Here is a 10,784-nt window from a genome sequence, read left to right as displayed (position 1 = left end):
TAAAATGATGTTTTCATATATATGAAGGAAAATAGTCTAGGGATAGTACATGAGCCTCCTGGGTACCTATTTTTTCTGTATCAATATATATGTCACCTTCAAACAGAACGTTCCATTTAGAATTGTACACCAGTTTATTTGTTCGTTTTTATTTTGTTTGTTTTTGAGACGGTCTCACTCTGTAGTTTTATCTGGCCTTGTGATAATCCTCCTGCTTCAGGCTGCTAAGCCAGGCACTACTTTAAAAGTGCAGCTAAAAGATTAAATACTATCATCTCTTTCTTGGTAAATACATTAGGCATTGATCTGGATTTCCGGTTCCTAGAGTGCTTTCAAGCCAGAGTTAGTAAAATGATTCAGTGGATAAAGACACTTGCCTCAAATTCAGTCCCCAGAACGCACATAAAAGTGGAAAGAGAGCCAACTGCACAAAGTTTAGTCCGCTGACCTCTGTATATATGTGGCAGCGCAAATGTACCCTGTGTATATACATCATCCATACATAAACACAATAGTAATAAAATTGAATTTAAGATTTCAAAGAGTACTTTCTTTTTTTTAAGATTTATTTATTTATTATGTACACAGTGTTTAGCCTCCATGTATGCCTGTAGGCCAGAAGAGGGCGCCAGATCTCATTACAGATGGCTGTGAGCCACCATGTGGGTTGCTGGGAATTGAACTCAGGACCTCTGGAAGAGCAGTAAGTGCTCTTAACCTCTGAGCCATCTCTCCAGCCCCTCAAAGAGTACTTTCAAGTCAGGCATGTAATCACAACTACTGGGAGACTGAGGCAGGAAGGCATCATGTTCAAGGACAGCGTGGGCCACAGATTGAGTCCAGACCTGTTTGGGATGATTTAGCAAGTTGTAACTGGAGGTTTCTCGTCTTGCCTGGTCTCGCAGCAACTCTTAAAATAACCACTCAGAGGCTTAATACTAATTACAAACTGATTGGCCTATTAGCTCAGGCTTATTATTAACTAGCTCTTACAACTTAAATTAACTCATTTTTATCAATCTATGTATTGCCACATGGCCGTGATGCTACCTTACATCTTGCTTCTCCTGTGGCTGCTTCTTCCTTGACTCCACCTTCTTTTTCCCTGTACTCAGTTTGGCTTTTCCACGTTGCTGTATTCTTCCCTGCCATAGGCCAAAGCAGCTTCTCTTTTAACCAATGGTGATAAAACATATTCACAGCATACAAAGGGGCAACCCACATAAAGCAAGCCTCTGTCTGAAATGAAGGATAAGGTCAATTATAATTCTATACAGTAGGGGATAAAACATCAAAAATTAAATGTTTATTTGTGACAGGATGTCACTATGTATCCCAGGTTGACCATGAACTCAGATCCTCCTGCCTCAACCTCTGAAGGCTTGTGTCACCATACCTACCTGTACTACCTTTTATTTATTTGCTTTGCTTTGTTGCCACCTTCACTGTGGTATTAAATGGGGGTGATTGTAGTAAGTGCTTCATCTTATAGAGAAAACTGTCATCTTCATCATGTGGGAAAAACTATGAAGAATAATTGTTGAACTGTGCAGACACAGCCAGTGCTTCCTTTTCAGAGCAGCTGCCAAGATGGCTGAAGTAGAGCAGCAGAAGCAAACCTTTTACAAGTCCACCTACTGTAATGTGGACCTGGACTAACCACTGCACTTATCCCATAAGCAGCTGATGTAGTTGTACAGGCCCTATAGAGGCAGTGCCTGAACAGTGGCCTGCTACAGAAACAGCACTGTCAACTCAAGCACCAGAGAAGGAGGCATCACCCACAGTGAAACCCAAGGTGGTGAAGACCTACCTCAGAGACATGATCATTCTGCCAGAAGATGGTTGGCAGCATAGTGGGCATGCACAACAGTAAGATCTTCAATCAGGTGGAAATCAAACCAGAGACAATTGGTCACTATCTGGGGCTAGTTCTTTATCACTTCCAAATCAGTGAAACAGGGCCGGCTTGGTATCTGTGCCACTCACTCCTCCCCCCCACCTGCTTCATTCCCCTCAAGTAACTGTGGCCAATGAAGACTCACGTTTAGTTCCTGGGGTGGGGCAATGATTGTGGTGCTGCAGAGATGGCTCAGTGGTTGAGAGCACTACTGCTCTTCCAGAGGACCCAGGTTCAATTCCCCGGATCTACATGGATCGTTCACAACTGTCTGAATTCAGTTCCAGAGATCTGGCACCCTCACACATACATATATGTAGGGAAAACACCAATGCACATACAATGAAAACAACCCTTTTTAAAAAAAGAATGATTGTGAGACCAAAGATAGCTTAATCAGTAAACGGCTTACCAAATTGGGATCCTCAGTACCCATATAAGAAGCCACACATGATTACGTGCACTTGGAATACCAGTACTGTGAAGGCAGAAAGGTATGGATTCTTGGGGTTCGATGGCCAACTTAATCAGCAAGCCCAAGGTCTCAGTCCCTGTTACAAATAATAAGTTGGGTGACTCCTGAGGAATGACACCAGAGATCATCTTATGTCCTTCACACATGCACACATGTGCATGAAAACACGTGTGTACATATATGTGTACTCATGTGGCTGGGGATGTGTCTTAGTGGTAGAAGACATCATAGTTGCTGGGTGGGTGAGGCCCTAGGTTCAATTTGCCATCTAAAAATATAGAGCGGTGTTTGCTCTGGGGTCTTTGTTTTGGTGGTGGTTGTTTTTATTATGCAAGGTCTCACTCAGTATCAAAAGACAAACACAAATCCCCAGCTGGTCCCAAACGCGTCAACCACCTGCCTCTCCTCATGGTTACAGATGCATGCTATAGGCCTAGGTATGCTAGACTTTTTTGAGATGGAATCAATGTTAGATTAGTCTGTCCTAAAGCTCACAAAATAGCCCAGTCAGGCCTCAATCTTCCCGCCTCACCCTCACCCCTGGTAGGATTATAGGCACGAGCCACCATGTCTTGCTGTTCTAAGTTTTTACTAACATGTTTTAATCTATTCCAAGTCACTAAGGGACTTTGTTATGCATGAATACTGGATTTTAACAAAAAGTTGTTGCACATCTATAAATGATCATATAATTTTTCCGTTTAATCTTCCAATGTAACAAATTATTATTATTCTTGTGTTTTATTAAACTTAGGTTGAAACTGGAGGTTTCTCTCCCACCTGTCAGTTCCCAAATACCCACTCTGAGGCTTGTTATTAATTACAAACTGGTTGGCTGAGGGCTCAGGATTTTTGCTAACTAGCTTTTCCATCTTAAATTAACCCATTTATATTAGTTTATATTTTACCACAAGGCCCTTGGCTTGTTACCTCACGTCTTGCTTCTCTGGTGGCTGCTGGTGTCTCCCTCGAATCTGCCTTCTTTTTCCCTGGGTCTGTTGGGATTTCCCACCTAACTACATTCTGCCCTGCCATAGGCCAAAGTAACTTTTTTATTAACCAGCTATAATGAAATATATTCACAGCATACAAAGGGACATCCCACATCATTAGGTTCTCTGGTTTCTTTCTTTCAACACTAGTTTTTCTTACTCGGTAACCCAAGTCAGCCTCAAACTAGAAGCAATCCTCCTGCCCCAGCCTTCCAAATGCTGAGGTTAGAGGTGTGTGTAAGCTATCATTCCTAACTAACATTATGCTTCTGAAATAAACCCAATTTGGTTATAATATGTTATTTTTATGTCATGTGTATAAGGTTATGCCTGCATGTGTGTCTGTGCACCACATGAGTGTGTCTGGTGCTTGAAAAGGCCTACAGAGGATGCAGATCCCCAGGGACTGGTGTTCACACAGTTATGGGCTATCATAGGTGCTGGGAATGAAGCTGCGTCCTCTGGATGAGCAACAAGTGCTCTTTACTGCTGAACCATCTCTCCAGTCCATGATGAGTTATTCTTTTCACATGCTCCTAGCTTTAATATTCCTCTCTTGTTTGGGACTTTTATATCTAAGTTCACGAATAAAAATTATCTTACTTTTCTCCTTTTTATTAACAAAAAATGTTTTTTGACAATTTTATATATGTGTATAATGCATTCTGGTTACTCTCCACCCTATCGTCTTCTCTTATTTCCTTCCTCTTTCCCATGTTTACTAGTTTTTGTTTTGTTTAGTGTCCCATAGAGTTCAAGTAGGGTCATCTGTATGATCCTGAGCTTAGCAGTTCATATATAACTGGTGTTTTTGATCTTAGCCATTCTGACTGGTGTAAGATGGTATCTCAGAGTTGTTTTGATTTGAATGTAGAAGAATGAAAATAGATCCATATCTATCCCCATGCACAAGTGGATTAAAGACTTCATTATAAATCCAACCACACTGAACCTGATAGAAAAGAAAGTGGGAAGTAGCCTTCAATGCATGGGCACAGGAGACCACTTCCTAAATATAACGCTAGTAGCACAGACACTGAGAGCAACAATAAACAAATGGGACCTCCTGAAACTGAGAAGCTTCTGTAAAGCAAAGGACACGAATCAATAAGACAAAAAGGCAGCCTACTGAAAGACATTTGTTCAACTATGTTCATAGCAGCATTATTTGTAATAGCCAGAACCTGGAAACAACCTAGATGCCCCTCAACCAAAGAATGGATTTTTTAAAATGTGATCCATTTACACATTAGAGTGATCCAGTTTTATGAAAGCCAGTCGTTTCTTTTTCTTTTCCTGTAGGTTTAGAAATATCAGTTATTCAAGTGGTGGCTACAGTTCCGCACTGGTGTGGCTGCCATGAATCGAAGGAGAACTGGTAGTAGAGGGACCGCTCCTACCACGAAGATAAGTCCCCAACCCCCGAGGCTGCTCATTGTGCACGTCGCTGCACCCTCCTGGGCCCACATCTGCCCCAACCTCTGTGAGGCCTTACAGAACTTCTTCTCCATCGCTTGCAATTTGATGGGCCCCAGCCGCATGTCTCTGTTCAGCTTATACACAGTACAAAACCAACATGAGTGTGTCCTCCCGTTTGTGGTAAGTCTGTCTGTACTCATGGTACCCCGACAGCAGAGCCGGCAGTTGTTATCACCACAGTGAAAACCACATTGGTCCTTCGTTTCTAGTCAGCCCACTTGAACCGGTAGTCATCCTGGGGGGAGGGGTGCTGCAAGAGGAAAGTCTCTGAGCTGGTAATTTGGGGGTTGAAAAAGACTGCACACCATCCCTCTCCTCCAGGAGGGAGCAGAGACCTAGGCAGCTGCAGTTCCTTGAAATGTAAACAACTAGATCCTTTTGCCCTCTTTGAAATGTAAACACTTAGAGAAGTTTCTAAATCTCTTCAGAGGTCTGGCTGTTCAGTCACTCTGTTTCTCCAGAACTTGTCCTGGGGCGAAACTCAAGGCCCTAATTCTCTCTGCTCAGAAAATCCTAACTGCAAAACAAAAACTATTTTCCCTGTGCTACACTTGGTCGAAACTTTAATTCCTTCGGGTAAAACACTTAAGGATCTAGAAGGAGTGGCTGAGGCAGGGACCATTGTCTTTACAAAGCTCCCACACAGTTAACTACTCTCCTCCTCAAAGAAAATTCATGTCTTCCTGTTGTCTTAGACAGAATTCAAAATCACAACATAATTCAAAATTACAAAAGCCTTCTTTGAGTCACTCTTGCTGCTAATTCAGTGGACATATATTCTGTCTTTAAGGTAACCAAAGGAAGGAATTTCACAGACTTGTTACTGATTGTGTGTGTAAGACTGAACTAGAATCCACTCGTTTTTTAATTAATGTCTCATGCTCCTCATTCAAAGTGGGACTATAATATCTCTTTCGGTACTATAAGGTATGAAAATAATACACATCTGTTTGGGTTTGCTTTCTACTGCTGTGATCAAACACCATGACCAGAAACAACTTGGACGGGTCGGTGCAAAAACTACAGTTCTTGTCTTAAAGGGAATAAGATAGTTTATGCTGAAGCCATTTTGAGTGACCACAGTCAGGGAACACAAATTCAAGTTACCCCAAATTACATGTTCCAATGTGGAAGCAGTTTTAGGAAGTTTTATAGGACAAAAAAATTTATAAATCAAGGCAAGTTTAAAATACACTGATGGATTTACCTGAATACGGTTACAGACAGGTGGGGGAAACTTTACTGTAGGCCCAAGAGTTTATCTAATGTCGTTCTTAGTCTGAATTGGTAGAAGCTCAGTGGTCTGCTAAGTTAATAGATACTAAAGGCTTTACTCTATTAGTCATAAGATGTTAATAGCCACACAGAGATGCGCAAGGAATGGTTTCCAGAGGGCTAGAACTAGTCCACAATAAGGTTATTAGCCTTTGGACTTGCAACATTCCAATCTCTATGTGGTACTGAAATTCTAAGCAGTCAATCAGTCTCTGAAGACACAGCTTCTTCTCAGGAGTTCTTGTTCACAGAGAAAAAAGGTTTTTTGGACTTACATGTTCGGATCACAGTCCTTCCTGAAGGGAAGTCAGGGCAGGAAGTGAAGGAGAAGCCATAGAGGAGTGCTGCTTTCTGATTTGTTCCTCAAGGCTTGCCAGTCTGCTTTCTTATACAAGTCAGGACCAAGATGCCTAGGAATGGCACCATCCACAATGGGTCGGCCCTTCCATGTCAACTGTCAATCAGGAAAATGTCCTATAGGCTTGTCTACGGGCCAGTCTGACGGAGGCATTTTCTCAACTGAGCTTCCTCTTCCAAGATTACCCCAGCTTCTGTCAAATTGACAAAAAAAAAAAAAAAAAAAAAAAAGGAGGAAGGAAGGAAGGAAGGAAGGAAGGAAGGAAGGAAAAAACCACTAACCAACACAATTGACCTCTTGCCAGCTTTATATTTTATGCTTCTTGGGTTACAGCTTTGTAAAAATTTAATATACTTGGATTACTTTGATTATACTTTGGGTTTATAGAACCTGGGTATTGTGTCTCAAAATGAATCCTACAGGGAAAGGCTTTTGGGTTTTTTTTGTGGGGGGTTGTTGTTGTTGTTTGTTTCTTAGACAGGGTTTCTCTGCGTAACCACCATGACTGTCCTGGAACTTGCTCATGTAGACCAGGCTGGTGTAGAACTCACAGAGATCCAACTACCTCAGTCTCCAAGACCACCCAGTCAGGGAAGGATTTTATATAAACTCTCAAAGTAATTAGTCTAGTGAGTTTGTCTGTACATTGTTGTTTCAGCTGGATTGGGATAGAAAATCATTAAAAATTAATTAAGGGGATGCTGGAGAGATAGCTCAGTGGTTAAGAGCACTGCCTGCTCTTCCAGAGGTCCTGAGTTCAATTCCCATCAACCACACGGTGGCTCATAGTCATCTGTAATGAGATCTGATGCCCTCTTCTGGCCTGCAGGCATACATGCAGACAGAACACTATACATAATAAATAAATACATCTTTTAAAAATTAAATTAAATTAATTAAGGAGTTCAACTGATACTTTCTACAAGTTGAGTAGAATTTGATTCCTCAGATCATAAACTTTTTCTGCCAGATTATATGAAAATGTGGTGTCTTAACATAATAAACATTTATTGTTTCATGATTATTGTGAGTTAAAAATGTACAAGCAGCTCAGGTAGGTGGCTTAGGCATGGAGTTTCTCATGAGGTTGTTTTAAATATGGCAGCTATGATTGTAGTCTTCTGAAGCTTGACTAGAGCTGGAGGAGCAGGTTCTAAAGCAGAATATTCAGATGAAAATTAGAAGTTCATGTTTCCAAGCCGGGCGATGGTGGCGCACGCCTTTAATCCCAGCACTCGGGAGGCAGAGGCAGGTGGATCTCTGTGAGTTCGAGACCAGCCTGGTCTTACAGAGCTAGTGCCAGGACAGGCTCCAAAGCCACAGAGAAACCCTGTCTCGAAAAACCAAAAAAAAAAAAAAAAAGAATTTCATGTTTCCTCACCACCTGGATCTCTACATAGAGTTATTTGCATGTTCTCATCTGAGCTCTTCCGCAAGCAGTTGAGAGAAAGAGAAAGAGAGAGAGAGGAGAGAGGATATGTTTTATGTCCTGGCCACAAAAAGTTCGCTTCTTCCACATTCCATTCATTCGAAACAAGTCACTGTTCCATCCAGGCAAAGCAACAAGAACCAGATGCACCCTCTTGCCTGGGTAACCCAAAAGAAACACATGACAAGAGGCTGTGGAGGTAGTTCACAGTTAAGGAGCTTGCCTGCACCAGCTTGAGACTGAGTTCAAGGGCCTGTTTGGAGCATGAGCACACACAATTAAAGCTGGTCCTGCTGGCTCAAGGATGAGGACCTGAGCTTGATCCTGAGCCTTGAGGAAAAAGCTGGGTGTGGTGTGTGCTTGTTACCCCAGAGCTGGGGAGGCAGAAACAGGAGGGTCCCTGGTGCTCTAGCACAGCCCAGTCAGCATGCCTCGGCTCCCAGGGAGACCGGGCTTAACAGGATAAAATAAAAGGGAGATGGTTCCTATAATGACGAATCTTGATTGTCAACTTGACACACCTGGGAAGAAGAAACCTTAACTGCGGAATTGCCTCCCTCAGATTGGCATGTGGAAGCATTTTCTTGATTGCTAACTGATGTAGGAGGACCTAACCTCCTGTGGGCAGTGCCTTCCTGGGCAGGTGGACTGTGTAAGCCAGTCAGGTAGCTGGGCAAGTCAGTGAGCAGCACTCCTCCAAGGTCTTCACTTCGGTTCCTGAGTTCCTGTCCCAGCTTCCCTCAGTGCTGGACCATAAACTATAAATTAAAATAACCCTTTCCTCCCCCAAGCCGCTTTTGGTCGTGGTGTTTATCACAGCAACAAAAAGCAAACTAGGACAGCATCTGAGGTGTGACCCTGGAGGTTGACCTCTGGCCTCCACACACGCGGGCACACATGCGTGCACGCGCATGTGCACACACACACACACTCCTCAGGACACTGTACTCATCACGTAGTACAATGAGTCTACTCCCTTAAGTTTCCAAGCCTCAGCACAGAAGAGGAAACCAGGCAGGTGCCAGCCATCCTCTTGGGTCTAGAAGTGGGCTCTGGGGCTTCAAAGAGACCTAGGTAGCTAGAGGAGAAAGAACTATATATGGGAAAGGAAAGAGAATTCCCGTTTTCCCTTTTAAAGGAAGCTCTTTAAGGAGCTATATAAGTCAGTCAAGTTGCAGGCAAGAACAGATGGCATATCCAAGCTGAAAAATTTTCAGAGATACAGAAAGAGAATATTTGCAGAAGTGAAGGCAGTTTAGGCAGAGTCAACAAAAGAATCAGGCCTCAACCAGGCCACCCAAGACAGCTACCTTGTGGAATCTGGGACCTTTGTTAAAGAAAGCACAGTGACTCTTGTTAAAGCCCCATAGATTTTATTCAGGACCACTGCAGTAGGTACGAGGACCTTGACAATGGAATTTTGCTGTGGAAGAGAGCCTGAGCTCACCTAAGTACAGCATTGGTACGTGGGGCTCCCACAGGTAAATCCCCAGCTAGTGCCTCCCATTGGACAGGCCTTTTTAGAAGGAGGAGTGTGAGGAAACACACAGAATTGGTCCCTAGAGATTGGCCTCCAAGACTACAAAACCAGGGAGAGAAAAGTGGACAGTGATCTGGAAGGCAAACAAAAACTTCCCAGTATCGAGTGCTGTGATAATTTTTCTTCAGGTGTCTTTGTCTCCCTGCTACTCCCAGTATACGTGGCCATTTTTATTTTATTTTTTATTTTTTTTATTTTTATTTATTTATTTTTGGTTTTTCGAGACAGGGTTTCTCTGTGGTTTTGGAGCCTGTCCTGGAACTAGCTCTTGTAGACCAGGCTGGTCTCGAACTCACAGAGATCCGCCTGCCTCTGCCTCCCGAGTGCTGGGATTAAAGGCGTGCGCCACCATCGCCGGGCCATTTTTTTTTTAAGATTTTATTTATTTATTTATTTATTTATTTATTTATTTATTTATTTATTATGTATACAACATTCTGCCTCCATGTATGTCTGTATGCCAGAAGAGGGCGCCAGATCTCATTACAGATGGTTGTGAGCCACCATGTGGTTGCTGGGAATTGAACTCAGGACCTCTGGAAGAGCAGCCAGTGCTCTTAACCACTGAGCCATCTCTCCAGCCCCGTACGTGGCCATTTTTAAATCAGTTGATCCCTTAATCCCTCCATTAGGAAAGGCGGGCAGTTTTATAGTAGAAACCATGAAGTGGTCAGGTGATTCACTAAGCTGGGAAACAGCTGATCTGCCAGGTGCCAAAGGAAAACCACAGGAAAGGGTTGAGGCTAATTGCCTCCTGAAAGCGAGTAGCAAGAGTGTAACCTGGGCAAAGTGCCTGCTCCCCCATTCCGATTGCTGTTGGTGGTGCTGGTGGTAACTGTTTATTTCATTCTTTAATGAATTTATTTAATTCTTTAATGAATGAAATAAACACCTTACAATGGTGTTATTCTGTCAACCAGCCTGGCCTGAGGATCGCTATCTGGTTCAAGCTGGCTTCAAAGTTGTGACAATTCCTCCAATTTATTCCACTGACTGCTAGGATTACAGGTGGGAGTAATCCACACCCAGTTTTTCCATTTTTCTCCAAAGGGTCGAGAGATGAATACATTGGCACAGATCAGGCTCACTGTTGAATGAACCCCAGACAAAACATTTTGGTGGTCTTATCAACCTGGGGTTGGAGAAAGCAAAGAGGAAAGGCTAGCAGTAGAAAAGAACCGAGTCAAGCTAGAGAAAAGTGTATTCATTTCTCCATTTCTCTCAGAAAGAAGTCTTGACAGAAGCCCTTGAGGAAAGTGTAGCCGTAGGCCTCAGAGACCTAGGAATGCAGGTGTCAGGGTGAAGGGACACAAATCTCCCAAGAACAGACTGTGCC

At 42.9% G+C, this 10,784-nt stretch overlaps 1 protein-coding gene across 1 annotated transcript in view; it reads left to right on the top strand.

The window, feature by feature from the left end:
• Positions 1–4,726: 4,726 nt before the first annotated feature.
• Positions 4,727–10,784, top strand: part of M1ap (meiosis 1 associated protein) — a 74,820-nt gene continuing 68,762 nt past the window's right edge. Inside the window, exon 1 of the mRNA XM_005364692.3 lies at positions 4,727–4,966. Within this exon, the coding sequence (XP_005364749.1) occupies positions 4,727–4,966 (240 nt within the window). The remainder of the gene's footprint in view (positions 4,967–10,784) is intronic.

Source organism: Microtus ochrogaster (genome assembly GCF_000317375.1).
Source record: "Microtus ochrogaster isolate Prairie Vole_2 chromosome 14 unlocalized genomic scaffold, MicOch1.0 chr14_random_3, whole genome shotgun sequence".
In the NCBI taxonomy this organism is placed as follows: Eukaryota; Metazoa; Chordata; class Mammalia; order Rodentia; family Cricetidae; genus Microtus; species Microtus ochrogaster.
The sequence above is the reverse complement of the archived record's forward strand: the minus strand, read 5'-3'. Positions and strand labels throughout refer to the sequence as shown.